The 18,174-nt window shown below is 39.9% G+C and overlaps 1 protein-coding gene across 2 annotated transcripts in view; it reads left to right on the top strand.

Annotated features, from left to right (window-relative positions):
- LOC117425168 (low-density lipoprotein receptor-related protein 3-like) overlaps nt 1–18,174 on the top strand; it is a 28,432-nt gene extending 10,258 nt beyond the window's left edge. For both annotated transcript variants that reach the window (XM_034041893.3, XM_034041894.3), the window contains exons 3-7: nt 2,121–2,259; nt 7,195–7,400; nt 10,794–11,880; nt 12,604–12,736; nt 13,977–18,174. In XM_034041893.3, the coding sequence (XP_033897784.3) occupies nt 2,121–2,259; nt 7,195–7,400; nt 10,794–11,880; nt 12,604–12,736; nt 13,977–14,789 (2,378 nt within the window). In that variant the 3' untranslated portion in view covers nt 14,790–18,174. The remainder of the gene's footprint in view (nt 1–2,120; nt 2,260–7,194; nt 7,401–10,793; nt 11,881–12,603; nt 12,737–13,976) is intronic.

The raw sequence follows: 18,174 nt of genomic DNA, 5'->3' as shown, positions 1-18,174 counted from the left end.
GGCACTGATGTTTTTGTCTTTTTTTTCCCCTTACAGAGCACTTGCAAACATACCATCAACCGTAGTAAAATTTACATTTGCTTGTGGAAAGCACTTCTCCCAGGGCAATACAAGTGGCATAAGTATTAAAATGACAGCGGATCTGGAGAAAACCAGGCAGACACAGTCTGCTTTCCCCTTGTATGGTACCTCCGGGGAAGCTTTGTTTATGTTCGCAAAAACTCTGATTTATAGCTAAGTAATGATTTTGTCACAAGCAGATGTGTTCACACTGTAGCCCCTACACGCAGTGAGTAAATGATAACAGGGAATTGTTTTTGTTCACAAATGACATATCAGTTATTCAAAATTATTTGGAATCCATGAGAAATTTCAAAACCTTATGTAATGTTTCATTGGCTATACTGTAAGAATGCTTTTGCCCGAGGCTGAAACACAGCAAAGGATGAAGAGAGTATTTAAGTACTATGAGGCAGTATATGAGAGAGATGAAAAAAATAACAAAGCACAATAGAAAATATCAACAGAAAGTCAGGCACGTGGAATGAGAGAAGCTGTTCCAGGAGACATGTTGGGACCTGTCTGGTTCCTAAGTACACATCACTGCAGCCGTGTAAATATAGTGTGATACCTCACTATTTACATCCCTAATAGTTCACTTTATTACCCTAATCCTATCTCCAGCCATTGCCTTAATCTGTTACTATTACCAGTTTTTCCTGGAAAAAACAATGTAATTACAGACTGATTTTATAGTGATGTAAAAAAAAAAAAAAAAGGAGGACTTGCTTTGCCTGAAGCGGCAGAGGTGTGAATAGCTGTTTCAAACATGCTGAGGCAGATCACCGGAGGGGGGGAGAAGTAGAGGGGATAACTATTCATGAAACTGTTGATACAGTACCTCTGTACTTCCAGAGTTTAAATGTGCCATTAGGTATGCATGTAATAACATACGTATGTAAAAATGAGCCTCAAGGATATATAGAATTCCATCATACACATACACATATACAGCTATGGCCAAAAGTTTTGCATCGTCTAGAATGAAACCTGCTGAATAATGTTACGTTAACATATTGAATTGCATACCGCATTGTAGTTTTCCATATACTTTAATGAAAAACTGACAAATTAAAAAAATGTGCGATTTCAAAATCTAACTGTAAAGCCATAAATATTTGCAAGCCTTTTATTGTGTGTTTCTCATGAAAAAAACGCACACATTTTTTGGCACGAATATCAAATTCCACTAACAATACATAGCCTACTTCATATATTGCAGCAGGTTGCCAACATTTCTGGAGCAAAATAGGCTATGGGTGTGATTTGCCAAATATTTTGGTCGCAAATATTTATGGAATAAGGTAGAACAACATCCTTTGCACTTGGGGCAAAAGCAGTAAATCTGTCAAACCGCATGGATATAACCAGTAAACCCAATCGGTGAAACCAAACTGAGCAAATCAATATTTAATCTGTCTGACAGAAGTTTGAAAATGCTGGGTTTTCAAATTGCATTCTAAAAAAAAACCCTCTTTTTAAAGCCAGCATTAAAAAGGCCACTTCACAATTGAGACTGCAATGTACCGTCAATATAAAGGTCACCATCTGCAGGACAGTATCTATACTGTTTAATTTTCTTCATTTAATAACGTCCAGTAAAACTATTTTAAGAGGAGAAAAATCTATTCATCATGCAAGTGCAACTACCGTAAAAACCAGTGTATAAGTCGCCCCCCCCCCACACTTTTTTGAGACAACAATTTCAGGAAAAAGCCTATAGGTCACGCCGGTGTATGTCGCTACCCCCTTTTTAGGACCCCCTAAAAATGCCTAGAAAATAGACTTATACAAAGATGTTTACAGTAGTTCTTCCAGAAGCTTAACCTAGACGCACGTGCATAATTGAAATGCTGGTGCATTGTCATCATAATGTTACTATCGTGCTGTGCAGCAGTACAACCAAGTGCTTCAGGCTATTCCAGGAAATTAAGACAGTAGTGATAAGTAAAGTAAAAATGAATATCATTGAAAATGTTTAAACTATTCAGTAAAGCATCAGTTGGCTAACACTATGTGGTGTATTAAATAAAAAGTACACTTTTTTTTTCCTTTCTCAGCTGCCTGCAATGGGAAGCTGGAACAGCACACAGAAAGGCGTGGGGTCCTCTACAGCCCGTCCTGGCCTCTGAGCTACCCAGCGGGGCTGAACTGCAGCTGGTATATCCAGGGGGACCACGGGGATGTCATCACAATCAGGTACACCAGGCTTGGGGCATTGGACCAGCCACAGCCTTCCCCTCCCCACCCCCAAAGTTAATAGTGTCTGTTGTTTTTGTATTTTTTGTGTTCTAAAATCGGGGACGCTAATACTAAATTGTATCTGTCCGCCTCTTTTTACATGGTGAACACTAGAACTACCTGATTTTCTTCATCAAACTTTTATCATACACTCTTACCCTCCTATAGATGTTTCAGATTGCATTTGGCTAAAATCGGATATATTTTTTTACTTGTACATTTACTCTCTTGTGTTCTTACCTTTTGCGCTTACATTCAAACTGCTGTTGCAGCACCCAACTCTACACAGACTGCTTCGCTGTGGGATGCTGGGAAGAATATTAAACTTGTGATAAATTACATGTTAGAAAATTTATAGCTGTTCTAAAATCCCTTTCAGGTACTGTGCGATTTATGAGGACCCTCTAAATGTGGTGCTTGTGAATTTAGGGATATTGGATGCTGAAACATTTATTTTATTTTATTTATTTATTTATTTATTTATTTATTTATTTATTTATTTATTGAAGCAAAATAAACACATGTGAATTAGATTTGGCATAATTGGTTCAGGTGTTGAGACGTTCAGACCATGTTTTCTGGTTTTAAAAAAAGTGTATCAATAAATACAGCCTATTAATTGTTATTTAAACATATTGCTTGGTTATCTATATTCATCAGGTTTTATTATTTTTCTTCCCCCAGTGAATTTAGTTTTTTGTACTTGGAGCACTCTTTCCTGACATCGACCAAACATTATTAAGTAAAAGATCCAGAATCTGGAATCTGAGTTCTATGATTCCACTGTCCATATGCTCATTGCCAGATGCAACCAGCAAGTGAAAGTGTTTGTGCTGTTTTTTATTTAAGACAATGGATATAATCCGATTCAAAAGCTGGAGGCCTATGTTCAAGAAATGTGCAGCTGACTTGATCATGGAAACTGTGCAGCTGCACAGATAGAGTAGCTGGATAAATGGTCTCTGATGTTATTATTTATTTATTTATTTTTTAAAATTCTGTTTGGGGCTGTCCAGTACATTCAACTCTTGTCTTGAAAGGAAGTTGCTTCAGTGGTATTAGACTAACCCTCTTGATGGTATAAAACCTAGTACAATTACAGCCTGTTGCAATATTTTTAAAGGCGTGTTTTTAATTGAAAACCAATTGCTTGCAAATCCTCATCATCCTGAGTGGACTAGACAAAGAATAGGATATTAGGGAGTCAAGTAATTATATAATACCATGCTTTTTTAACATAACAAAAAAAACAAATAGTAGTCTCCTGAGTGTAAATTGTATCTTGTCTAGATAAATCAAATGATTCCTAATCTAGAGACCATATGACAATGGGGCAGTCTGATTTTTCAACTTAATCCATGTGCAGTGGACGATTTTCACTGCAAATACATTAGAGATGACACAGAATTGTACTGCTGACCTTTAAAAACTGTGAAACAGTCTGTTCTGGCACAGAATATGTTGAGTCATGTTGTTAAATTAGGCCTTTGAGAATTGACTAGCTTTGTCATGCGCTCCGTTCTCATTAGAAAATGGAATGCTTCATTCTGACATCCAGCGTTTCTGTGAAGTTTTCTGTCCAGTGCTCCCAATATGGTCATACAGCTCACTTTGATTCTGGGGACCTGTGTGTACAAACTGGAAACATCCCTGTCAATCCCAGACTATGAAGACGTGAAAGCCAAGTGCTGCTCTTGTTCCCCATGAGGTGTTTTTCAGTTGACTAGGCTGTGTCTGAGTCGGAACCTTGAAAGGTCAGCAAAACATACAGCTCTGGAAAAAATTAAGAGACCACTGCAAAATTATCAGTTTCTCTGGTTTTACTACTTATAGGTATGTGTTTGGGTAAAATGAACATTTTTGTTTTATTCTATAAACTACTGACAACATTTCTCCCAAATTCCAAATAAAAATAGCAAATCAGGATTCTAAAAAAAAAGCACCCTTAATTGTGAGGTGGCCTTTTTCCTCAATCAGGGTTTTACTGTATAATGGTTCTTTTGATGGGGGCATGGAAATGCAAAGCTGCCTGTCCTGCACTGCTAATAAAGCTATTCTGTGATGAGACGATATTGTCTGATTTAGCGGCTAGCACTCACAGCCACTTCATAGCAGCCTATTCATCACCATCACACGGAAAAAAATTAAGAAAAAGGCAGGCATTTGGGTGCAGATAGAAAATTCTGTCCAGATTATTGCACGTTTTTGAGTAACTCAGCCTCACATCAATGAGGTCGAGGCTTCATAACACATTCCAGGGGTTTGATAACCATGCTGTGTAGCTGAACCACTGCTGTGCCCTTCAAATGCAAAACAAAGGAGCTCTTTTCCTCTAGCACAGTTTAATCAGATTGTAAACTGGAGATTAAACCAGATCTGTGTCTCATTACTTGAGCTCCTGCTATCCTGTTTAATTTTGCCCATGTGCTCCACACAGTGTTTCGTGTCAGGAGGCTTTACTCTGCTTCTGGTTCCTCTCGCCAGTACAGCAGGGTCAGCGACTGAGCAGTTAACTCCTGCTCCAGAGGTAAGCAGGGTTTCAGAGAGATGTCTCGGGTTACATGGATTTGGAATCCCTACTGCAGGATTCCTAACACAGCCCCAATGTATGCAGCGTAGAATGTTGAATCACAATACAATAAGATGTAAACATACCTGAGTTAGCACTGTGACAGTTCTTATAGCTCAGAGAGCCCGTTTCAGTGGTGGTACGAGCATTGTCTTCAAATCTATACAAAGTTTGCAAAGCAAGGCCCACCAGCTGGTTTGAAAATTTCTGAAACACTCTCAATAGACAAGGTAAGAAATAGTGTGTGTGTGTGTGTGTGTGTGTGTGTGTAATTTATATATATATATATATATATATATATAAACTGACCACTGTTATATGAGGAGGAGGTTAAATGTCAGCAAAACTTGCAAAGAAAATGTACTGGTTGCAGATACAGCCAAGAATGGTTTGTAATGCCTCCAATCCACATCGTTTATAAAGCAGGTTCTGCCTGCCTTGTAATCATTCCTTTCAGCTCCTACTGAACAAGCCTTCAGGGAAATCCTTTCTGTGTTTACACTGGAATGATAAAAGCTTATTTGAGACTGGGAATTCCCAGACATTTACTGGACACAAGGTGAATCAGTCAGCTTAGCTTGCAGTTAAGTTAATCTGCCTCCACTGGTACTGCAGCACTATTCAGAATTGCAGTGTCCTAGGCAGCTGAAAGGACATGTTTGTTTTATTTTTCTTTCTTTTTTCTTCATTTAACTGCTTCTCGTCTTTTTGTTTAACATTTGTGGAAATAATAATGGTACCTGAATGTATCTATCTATGTACAATGCTACCTCGCTTATTCCTCATAAATGCATATAAAGGGTCATAACTGCTGTTTGCCTGAAAATTCCATTCCATGCCCCTTCATTCTAAGGCAGTATACCAAGAACTGTCTACTCCTGTTGGGGCGATAATTGTTAATTCGGTAATATCACAAGAACCACAATACACATTACGTTTTTTACAATACCACATTTAAAAAAACGTGAATGTTTATTTGTTCTGCAAGAACGTTAACCCAAAACGAGATTCTGTGAAACTAGCCCACTGTAGAGCCAGCTAACAGCTGGACAGAGGCAGTTAAACAAAGCCATACCAGTAATACTTTCCTCTATCTCCCTGCTTGTAGCTGTGCTCCAGTCATTCATAAACTGCCTGATAAGGACCCTATCCCACTGCATTGCAGGCTGATGCACAGTGCTGTGCTATAGCAGCTAAGCAAGCGTGTTCAATCTTGTAAAACAAACCCTTTTCAACTTCCCATTAATACATACATGGAATATTAAAAAAAAAAAATGCATTGAATTACTTTGCATCATATGTTGACTTTTTGATATTACACCACTGAGAAGCAAATATTTCACTATGTGGTTACCTTACTTGCAAAATATTGAGTTCTTTAAAACCTTTGAGACTCTTTCCTTGTTGTGTATTCTCATTTTGGCGCTTTTTCATTATTCTAGGCTTACATTTTTAAAACTGCCACCTTCTAGATACACAGTGTTCAATCTGTTTTCTGTGATGTTTTTGACAAGGTGTTCTGCTCTTGAACAATCAGTGCATGGCTGAAACAACCCATTTTACTCTGAGCAGCAAGAGTTGAATCTGATCTGAACAGGCAGCGCTGTTTTAACATCTTAAATCTGCCTTGGTGGTTTGTGGAGTCATACAAAATGTAGTGAGGGTTGGTAACCGAGTGTTAGTGGAGAAACTGCTGGTATGGAGGTCTAATGGTTACTGTAGAGGATAAGAAGCGAGATGAAATAATGCCAATACAGCATATGTATATGCTAAAAAAAATATATATTGAACTGGTGACTTTGGATAATATTTTGCATATTTTAGACCTGTGGTTGTCAGTCTGTATATGTGCACTTTAACTTTTCATTAAACAGATTAGGTGTTTGCCAGAAGGTTATCAAATTATGAATACACAATAAAAAAATGATACGGGGTCACATATTCTAAGCATTGGGGTTGCAGCGGTGAGATTGGGCAGAAAAAAATCAGTATTGAAATCCTGCTCATTTGGATGGTGATTGTGCGCAGTTCTAGCACAGTGTGTGCGTGTTTAATCATCTTAGAAATAGTCATCTTTGTTGAGGTACAAGTGCAGCAATGCGGGGTGGACTTCATCTGCAATGATGTTTAAGTAAACTATGACATTTGTTCAGCCATCAAGGGACGAAGCGTACAGTATTGCAGGAGAACATATCCCATGCCAAAGCCTGTTGGTGGTACTGTGTATATCAAGTACAAAGAAAGATGAAAGACGTTCATTTGGATTTTAAAAGCCATGTTCTTCCCAGCACTAACCACTAGGCTGTGTTTCATCTGCTTCCCAGTTTCAGGAACTTTGACGTAGAAGAGTCTCGGAAATGTGCTTCAGACTGGCTCCTGATGGGCCCAGCCTCGAAGAGAGAGTACAGGGTGTGCGGCTCTGTCATCCCCCCGCCCTTCATCTCCACACGGGACCACGTCTGGATATTCTTTCACTCCGACACTGCCAGCTCTGGGCAGGCTCAGGGATTCAGAATCTCCTACATCAGAGGTGAGGATACACAGCAGAGAGCCAAATTTATTAACATTGGCTACCTCCGGATTGCGAGAGGCTGGGTGAGTTCAGTGCCAGGCCAGTGCTGACTATTTCTACAGGGTTGGGTTGCCCAGAAGATTCCATTACCAATGCTGTTTTTTGCATTCCTAATTTGTCATTTCTGACTTGTTTGACAATCGAACTTATAAGGTATAAGGTATGAGTAACCGTCTTCTATGGTAAGAATGTATTCCTGTAAGTACATTAGGTTCCCAAGAGGACTTTGAAACTCGTACCGACAATAACACTGGGTTAAATTTAAAAGTCTTATATTCAGGGTTAAATACAAAAAATGGCAGTTCTCATATGAGAACCATCAGAAATGTTCTTGTTCAGCTTTTTAGGACATTCTAGAACAAGTTATTGAGTGTGTCATAATCTGGGGGTACATATGTGGAGGCTGTCTGTCAGTTGTTACATGTCCATACAGATGCTGTACGTCCATGGTGATGAACTTTTTACACCTGTCGCTGCATTAACTACATCTCTGTTTGAAATGTGTAACATGTAACTGAATTGTTTGTTTGAGCTGAAGAATGAAACTCCTTTTTTTTTTAAAACATATATTTATACACTACCTCAGAATAGGACCCAGAAGTCCTGTGAGATTCCTACGTGGTTTCCGACAGCATATATTAACATACAGCGGCATGCCAAGATTTTCTTATCATGGGAACACGGAAAGACACAAAAATGTTGATAAGAATATATATATATATATGCTTCTGTCATGCCAAGGAATGTGGTGTTGCCTCACTTCACACTTTCATCCGGCAGTGTCTCCAGACTGAACAGCACAACTTTTCTGCCAGATGATATCACTCCTGTAGGCAATACAAAGGATCTGTTACAGATTAATCATGTTTGTTAGGGCAAATGTAATGTAAAATCAGTTGCAGATTGAGATTTTAATAGCGGGGCTACTACTAGTTTGTGTTCTGTGTGAACTGCTTTTATGTGTTGGATTATTTGAGCAATTTATTATTGTTGTTTTATTGTTTTATTAATTGTTTCAGTTTTTTCTTTCAAATTGCTAAAAAGAGGAATGATTATAAGACTATTAAGGAAATAGAAATAAAAACTGCAAACATTGTTTGGAAATGGGAGCATGCCTGTATTTAAAAAAAAAAAACTGTTAATTTTCAAAAAGTGTAGCAAAAAAAAAAACATTGTCCTGTCCTGCCATATAGGTCTCCAGTGTGCGGTTTTGAAAGAAACATGTTATAGGAAACATTTTTGTTAGGAGGGTGAAATTGTCCCCACATCTTCAATAGCTTATTTCCTGTCATTAACCAAACCAGTTGCTTCCCCTCGACTGGAATTCTTTCAGTCAGTAACATGCTTTGACTACGAAGACACTGCTGAGGTGAAATGACCTTGGATTTGCAACAGATTTCCTTAAGGCAGGAAACTTTCATTTCAACAAACCACCTTCAGAACAGATGTGTGTTTTTTATTATGTTTCTGCCTTACGGGTAGCTGAAAGTGCAGCTTTAGCAAAGCTTCTTGAATCGAGATTTGGGTCTTGCAACATTGGTAGCAGTAGAGGTAGAGATTTTACACCAGTTCTCAAACATTTTTGTTTGGGGGAGTCCTTTTTAAAAACTATTTTGAATAGGGACCGCCTGACTGAAAATTGAGGAAAAGACAAATCACAGACAAGAAATAAACTGTACTGCAGTGAAAGTGAATGTGTAATGCATGCCGTCTTTGTAAGTTTTGTCTCTTATCAGCAAAAGAACCATTTCTATATATTTAATATATATCTAGTTTTACAAAGGTTTTTAGATGAGGACCTCAAGTTAAGAACCTCTGATTCAGAGCATTGAAGACAAGAAAAACTCAAGCTAAAAAGAGGTCTAGTCCTGAGGCTGTGTGGTCCAGTGGTTACAGAAAAGGGCTTGTAACCAGGAGGTCCCCGGTTCAAATCCCACCTCAGTCACTGACTCATTGCGTGACCCTGAGCAAGTCACTGAACCTCCTTGTGCTCCGTCTTTCGGGTGAGATGTAGTTGTAAGTGACTCTGCAGCTGATGCATAGTTCACACACCCTAGTCTCTGTAAGTCGCCTTGGATAAAGGCGTCTGCTAAATAAACAAATAATAATGATAATAAATCAATCTCAATGTGTTCGGCTGTAAGTGATATACTGCATGTGCAGTAAATTGCATAAAATTGTTTCTCTGCATAGATTGTCCATTTAAAGCACATTTGTCAAAAATAGATCTCCAGCGATAGATCATGTTTCTGATGGGGGTGTTGTACCTACCATGCTAAATCATTCCTTTTGATCATATATTTATAGCTTTTGGTGCCTGCATCTGCATTGTACAGTTCACAGAAAATGAGTGAATTCATAAAGAGAAAACAAATGATAAAAACATTTTGATCAGCTTTGATCTCTTGGTTGCAATCTGCACCTCTCAATAAAATGCCAGCAGCTTGTCTCACTAGTTATCCTTTTTTTTTTTTTTTTCCTTTCAGTTTGTGTGCTTAAATCAGTTAGCTAACATTTGTTTGTGTATGCTCAGCTTTCTGTAATCACACAGTATTGGCAAGGAACAAAGTAGGATTGTTGTGTGGTCAATTAAACTTTTTAAGGGTACGAACAACACTGAGGTATGCAGCCAACACTACATGTACGGTAATGGAACAGTGCATAATGAGCTGGGGAATATGTTGCCAGTAATTGATTCCATAGAATGAAGCTCGGTAGAACCTCTTAATGAAGTTTTTTCGGTCTCGCATTCTGGGGGTTAAAAGAGACAGATCATGTCAAATGTCTATTTTGATGAAAAAAACATTATATACTCTGCAGCAACACTTCAAAACCTGCTTTTTAAAAAAAAAAAAAAATGGCTTAAATTGCTGGTTCCAGGCACCTCATTAATGTAATGTAGGTTACATGGCCTGATTGGAGATTGACTGACAATCTGAACAAAAAGTGTTAAGGAAGCAGCAGATACAACTGTTAATCTTTTTATGTTGCAAAACTTGAGAAATATCCTGAATGAAAACAAAATATTTTCAAGGCGATCAGTGGTAATGATAATAAGCTAGAAAAGGGTAACAAACTAAGTCATGGTTATGACTTCTTTATGCCAAATTACAGCAAGTGGAGACAAGCGTCTACACTTACTGTGGGTCATGATCTTCTTTTCCTTGATACTGAAAGCTCTTCTATCCTCCAGAGGGGATGAGATCCCTGGCAATGCGGATACAGTCACTATTTATACTTTTCCATCTGAAAAACACCTTATCCAATTGGGATGAAACTTGTCATACTGATAGCTCTAATTTTGGGGGACATTCTTTCTTTCTTTTTCTTTTTCTTTTTTTTTAATACCAGGTAAACTAGGCCAAAGCAGCTGCCAGACAGATGAATTCCTTTGTGGGAACGGCAAGTGCATTCCCAGTGCCTGGAAGTGCAACACAATGGACGAGTGCGGGGACGACACAGACGAAAAGAGCTGTGCACCCCCTCCGACCGAGCCCCAAACCACCATGTGCCCCTTGGGGACCTTCCAGTGCACCGGAGTCCACTCCACCCAGTGCTTATCCAACAGCCTGCGCTGCAACTCCAACAAAGACTGCAGGGACGGCTCGGACGAGGAGGATTGCCCCGACACGTCCTGCGGGAAGCGGCTGGGGAACTTCTACGGCTCCTTTGCCTCTCCAGACTTCTTCCGGCGCAACCACAGTGGATCAGACTTGCGCTGCACCTGGTACGTAGACACGCAGGACCCGCGGCACATCATCCTCCAGTTCGACCTCCAGCTGGGCTACAGCGACTACATTCGGGTGTACGACGGCATGGGAGAACGCAGCGACAAGCTGCTGCAGACTCTAACCTATCACAACAACCGCCGTTCATCCAGTGTAGAGTCCTCCAAGGGGCAGCTCACGGTCCTGTACCATGCCAAGCCCAAGAGCGCGGGCCATGGCTTCAACGCCACCTACCAGGTCAAAGGTTACTGCTTCCCCTGGGAGCACCCCTGCGGCAGCGATGAGGGCTGCTTCGCCGATCACCAGCGCTGTGACGGCTGGTGGCACTGCCCCAATGGCAAGGACGAGGAGAACTGCCCTGCTTGCCAAAAGGGCGAGTACCCCTGCGAGGGCAAGAGCGGGATGTGTTACGCGGGCCCGGACCGCTGCAACAACCAGAAGAACTGCCCCGACAGCTCGGACGAGAAGAACTGCTTCACCTGCCAGCTGGGCAACTTCCACTGCGGCACCAACCTGTGTATCTTTGAGACGTGGCGCTGCGACGGGCAGGAGGACTGCCAAGACGGCAGCGACGAGCACAACTGCCTGGTGGCGGTTCCGAGGAAGGTGATCACTGCATCGCTCATTGGCAGCCTCATCTGCGGGCTGCTATTGGTCATTGCCCTGGGGTGCGCCTTTAAACTATACTCCCTGAGAACCAGAGAATACAGGTAAGCTCTCATACTGTGGATCAAGTTACATACAGAATACACTGATGTCTCAGATGTATACACTGAGTGAAGACACTTTTATTTGTGAACACAAAAACACATTTGCAAACTCTGCCAAGGAAATATTTCATTCAAAGGAGAAAGCACACTTACTTAATGTGCTCCACATTATAATTTTATTTTTTATTTATTTGCACAATAACTAGATAAAACATTCCGTATTGGAAGCCACACGGTTATTATTAATGGATCACAGAGTTATCACTGACATAAACCAAAAGAATGTTATGTTGTTTTGTTTCCGATTTAGTTCCTCAGAAGAATAGTCGCTGCAGTTATTATTATTGAGGTGTACTTGCCGTTCGCTGTGTTATTGTTTTCTGTAAAACAGAGATATCTTGTTGGTTAAGAAAAGGCTGAATGCAAAAGCTTGTTTTAACGTTGTCTTTATTACGCCAGCCAAAGACCCACGCTTACAACTGTATTGTCATATTTTCTTTAAATTCTCAAATTTAATAAATCGTAACTTGAGTAGTAAAAAGAGACCCGGGTAGTTTTGGGTAATTTTAAAAGGGTTTTTGAGTACCCGTGCCAACATATATATATTCACTGAAAAGATGTAAAATTGAAGACAAGTCCCCCGACAAGTTTGAGAACCTCTCATCTAAACTAAAGAGGAGCTAAGGGCAGTCCTCGAAGTACCCATTCTTTCTCTGTCTGTAGGGCTTTTGAAACCCAGATGACCCGACTGGAGGCGGAGTTTGTGAGGAGAGAGGCTCCTCCCTCCTATGGTCAGCTGATTGCTCAAGGCCTTATACCCCCTGTTGAGGACTTTCCTGTTTATAACCCATCTCAGGTATGACTACCGTTGTAATAAAAAAGGATTCATAATTAAACAAAAAAACAACAACATATACTATCCTCCAGTTAATGAGACAGATGGGAGTAAAACATTTTTAGCCTGACTACCCAACTAAATATTGTGGTATTACTGAATAGATAATGGCAATGGATTTGGATGAGCATTTACATTTTCATATCAATACAGAACTATTGGGCAATGGGTACTGCCTAGACTGGTAGAAATTGTGTTGTCACTTAAGTAAGGAGTCAGAGTGGGGTAAAAAGGGCAACAAATGTACCTCCCTCCTGGCCTGAATACCCCCTGCAATTCGGTCCTGAGCCTCTCAACCACGGACTGTCAATTGTGCAGGATTGTGATGTGGACTAATGTCCACATCACAATTATGAATTAGCCTGCTGTTACACTTAGCTCAAAATTCAAACCCACATTTCATATGTACAACTGTAGAGTGGAAGCTAGGTCATTGATTGGGTTAGAATTAGGAACGTGACATATTTTAGCTGGGAGTAAACGGCTTAAAAATAGCTTCAGCAGAGTTGCACTTAGAAATATTTCCTGCTTATAAAGAACTTAACAACTATATCCATTAGTAGATGTCACCTTTGGATTGATTTGTATGGATCCCAGGAGTATGAATTGCAGACTGCGTCTTTGCAAAACATCATTGCCTGATGATGTAATTTATTGTTTTGTTCCCAATTTAGTAGTATTTTTTGTTGTTACTGTGAGTGAAAAGGTATTTTCTATTGCAAATCCCCAAGCACAAAGCAGAAATTATACATAATAGTTTCTAAATGTATTTAGTGAAATTGCATTAAGCCTTTATAAACTTTCTGAAAGACATTACTGTAAATTTGATTTGTGTGTGTTTTTTTTTTTTAATCCTACTTCCCAGAACCAACTTTCATGCTCCGTTTGAAGAATTGTGTGCTAGACATGACTTCTCTTGTTTAACCTAGAGAGAGAAATAGTTATAGTAGGTCTTGGGATTTTTTTGTAAGTGAAAAAATGTGAATACGGTTACCTTTAAGAGTAAAATCAAGTACAAGATACAAAAGGTCACAGCCATGAGGTCACAGGTGAAATACGTAGACATTGGTCACCATAACATACTGTGTATAGCTAATTAAGTCACTTGTGAGACTGACAGTAGGCTTTGTTCTGTTGTTGTCTCATAAAGTCAGCTCTACCGAGCTATTCAAGTTTGTGTGTTTCATTCTTCGATCTGCAGGCCTCGGTGTTGCAGAACATCAGGACGGCGATGCGGCGGCAGATTCGACGGCACTCTTCACGGAGAGCTTCTTCCCGAAGGAGACTGGGGTGGCTGTGGAGCTGGCTATTCCAACGCAGGGCTCGGATCCGGGGGCAGATTCCACTGCTGAGTCCCCCCAGCACCTCCCACACTTCCCTCAGCGGGGGCATCCACAGCTACCAGGCAGTGGGGGGTGGCGGCAGACACACTCCCTCCTCCACAGCCCGGAGACTGGACCTGGAGCCAGAGTCTGAGGCCCCGTGCCAGCCTGGGGCTTTCCACAGGGCCCACCAGCCCCCGGAACACTCCCCTGTGGATCGCTCCCCTCAGTCCAGCACAGACGAGACTGGGGACCAGACTCCAGGTGAGGAGGTAAGCCGTGACTTCTGTGCAGGGACAGCCGGGGTCCACAGTGATCCTCTGTCAGGACATATAGAAGCCCCTGATACGGGTAACAGCAACTCAAACAGACACGAAAGATCAGCGCGCACGAGGAACAGTGGCTTCTACAAACGGAAGCTGTCTCGGAAAGAGGTGCAGGGTCTAGCTGCTAACCTCCGCGGTGTGGCGCTGCGTCGATACTCTCACCCCAGGAGTGAGCCCCCTGCTCTGGACCAACCCTGCCAAAGCCGTGCCCGCCACTCCAAGCAGGAGGAGCCCACGGAAAGCCAGAATGCAAGTCAAAGATGCCACTCTGTCGAAGTGCCAATACAAGAAGCGGCTGCGCTGTTCTGCGACAGCCAGCACAGCCAGCACGCCAGCGACGATGATGAGTCCCTTATCGTTTGCTGATTTCAGCTTCTCTTGGGACGAGACCATTTCTTTCATGCCAAATCTGTTTGCCATATGTTTTGTGTGTGATAGTAGTTTTTTTTATTTTTTTGTATTTGTTGTCATTGCCCTCTCCTTTCTGTTTCACTCCAAAGGGAATTGTAATTTGAGACCTCCATGATCACCCACACCCTGCTACAGAATCTCACATGAAATGATTGTGGCAGCTACACCAGTCCTTTTTCATAGTTACTAAGATGGTGAAAGAGTTTTTTGAATATATAAACTTGTTCGGTCAGGTGGACTAAAGGGGTATTGGTGCAGCTTGGCTGTATTTACAGCTATATTCAGTACAAGGTTGAGCTCTGGGTCAGTAGCTGTCTTAGGTTGACCTCAAAATGTATAACATTGTTCAGATTTAAAATACATGATTTGCAGCCAACATGCTTTACAATATATTCATTGATAGATGAAATGGTAGCCGTATCAGTCCAGAGATGATAGACAAAGAGAAGATACCTTTTATTGGACTAAATCAACAATAATTAATTACAAGCTTTCAAGACCTCAAAGGTCTCTTCAGATGAAAGTAGAAAAGAGAGTGATGTTTACATCTACATCTAAAATGTAGATTTTTTGCATTGTGTACAGAGCTACCAGTACAGCTTACAACGTCAGACTCCATTAAAGTTCCCAGATAAACAATGTGCATAGGATTTACGGTTTTCAATCTTAGGTTAAAGAAGCATCTGTGAAAAGAGGACTTACACTTAAAAAGTGCATGTCTTACAAACTGTTTCCCATTTACAGTGTTACGGTACTTTTGGGATTATTATGTATATCGTGCAATAAAAATTAACGCAGGTTATATAGGCCAGTAACCTTGACCACTGTAAAATTACTGCACAATAATAATATTTATTATTGATTAATAATTTAACACAGACGTGACTCCCTATGTGTATATACATTATAAAAATTCAATTAAACTACTTTATTCAAGCACATATCATATGTTGCCAGCGAGATAATATTATTTTGGTGCATTTAAGACTGCAAACCTGTGACACTGGAAACTTTTAAATATAGAATGCTAATCATTGGCCGGATGTTTTATTTTTATGTTTTAATGATGACATTAGAAGTGACTTATTTTTAATCAAAAGGTATCAGTTATGGTAAAAAAAGAAGTAATTTATAAATATTGTTTTAAATTCTAGTTTGTTCTAGCTAATAACTTTGTGCTGTTTCCCTTCTAGCCTGCAGGCAAGGGGAAACCTTTTCTGTTGATGGTAAAATAGCACCTCCTAGCTGTTAAAAAGAGATCTGCATGCAGCAACCCAACTGTGCAGCTGGTCTGTCATTTCACATGAGATTATGATTCAGGGCAATGTTAGTGGGTGTCATTTTTTGTTTTTACAGCTTTTAGTTATTTTTATGAATGTCAAGCAGTGTATCGCGCTTTCTTTCACAGTAAACCATTCAACATCGGTGAATTATTTTTGGTATATCTAGCTTTGGGGGAAAACAAATAGATTGGAATTCATATTTTCAGACTAGTTACCCTGCCACAGAGAATCGATTAGGATCAAACTTTTTTTTTTTTTATCATTAAACTTAAGGCTAATTTGTGAAGATTAAGAGAATAATTTGTATAATAAAATTATACTGAAAAATGAACAAAAAAATAAATAAATCAGGGCATTAATTTCTGTGAGTGGGGATGTATGTACAGAAAAAAAAAGTGCAATGATTTCATTGTGCCATCGAATGTGATGCACAATGTATTCTAGTCCCATTCCCAACAGATACTGCTGCTGAAAACGATGACAACTAGTTCTGTTTTTAAATTGCATCACCTGCATATTGTATAAGTTAAAGGGGAAGCTTCAAAACGCTACAGTAAATGTAGTATTCCAGACCACTTAGCAAATTTGCTGGTGTTGCTTGACTTAAATGCTGCAAACAAGCCTCCTCTGTAGAGACTCCATGTTTTACTTCCCTAGCTCTCCTGTGCTCGTAATGCACTGACATTGACCACGGGTTGCCTGTGAAGCAGCTGTTTTATAAGCCTTGTACTGTGCAAGTGCTGTTGATCCTTCCCTTTTCCATTCAGCACCCTTACATGATCGTGGAATCGATTTGCCGTATAGATTTGAGCTAGAGGTAGATATGGGTACTTGATTACCCACCTATTGTGAATTACCAGAACATGCCTCTTTCCTACTCGCATCTTTAACAGAGCAATTGAGTTTTCTGAGGCTTCAAACATGAAAATGTGTATATGATAGGCCTATTAAATAATGCTGGGGCAGACATTCTTCTCTTTGATCTTGTGACTGCAATAACAAAGTTCTCTGTGATGAATGAAGATAAATACTAGAAAGAAGCACTGTTCTCTACATTAGAATGTGTGTGTGTGTGTTGTTTTTTTTTGTATCATCTTTTTCTTTTGAATTGATCAAAAGGGGAGTGATTTGCATAATATATTTTTGATACAGTACTTTAGAAATTCTGATTAAATGAGCAAATATCAACATGGTCATTTTTAACTCTGAACACATTTCAGGCCATGTTTTGTACATATTTTTTTTTTCAGGTCATCTGTGCATTGGTTTCTTTGCGTGATATATATTTTTATAAAGTCATTTATAAATGCTTTTAAATGAACATGGTCAATGTTTGTGCATGTGTTTGTCCCAGCACTACTTTTGAAGGCAGTTTTAGTCCTGTAGTTTTAGTTTAACAATGATATGAACTGGAAACTACCCAGAAGGATACCTGGCTATTTTTCAGGATGGGCCTCTATTCCAGATGTCCTACCCGTGCTATGTCTAGTTTGCACCAGGATACCAGGAAGGGGGGGAAGATCCATTTGTAATACATCCATTTGTAATAATGGGATTGCGGTTTGGACAAAGCTGTTTTATGATACTGTCTGCCAGCTGGTGGGATGGAAACATGGAAGATCTGTAGACAGACTAAAAGGAAATGCATTGGGGAAAAAAACAAGATACTGGCATTTTCATATAGTGATTTTAGGAGATGTGCAAAGTTGTTACTACCCTTTAATCAAGCTCCTGAAGCCTCCCCTTTAATAAACGCTAGCTGCATTGACAACTATGGTGACATTGTTTATCCATATCAATTTTGCTGTGTTCTACAGTGCATTTTCTCTTTATTAAAGAGACATAGGCGTATTTTATCTATTGTGCATTTTGAGATTCTTCTCCTTAGAGTTCTTTGCAAATAGTGTAAACTTGAAAGTATTGTGACGGTACTCTGTCTGCTGACGGTGTCAATCATATATATATATATATATATATATATATGAAACAATAAATAAAAATATCTTGACACAAGGGTACCAACCTCTATGATTGTGCTGAAGTGTCTTTGTGCCTGC

This window comes from Acipenser ruthenus, chromosome 20 (assembly GCF_902713425.1).
Source record: "Acipenser ruthenus chromosome 20, fAciRut3.2 maternal haplotype, whole genome shotgun sequence".
Lineage (NCBI taxonomy): Eukaryota > Metazoa > Chordata > Actinopteri > Acipenseriformes > Acipenseridae > Acipenser > Acipenser ruthenus.
Note: the sequence above shows the minus strand (reverse complement) of the source record. Positions and strands in the feature narration are given on the sequence as shown.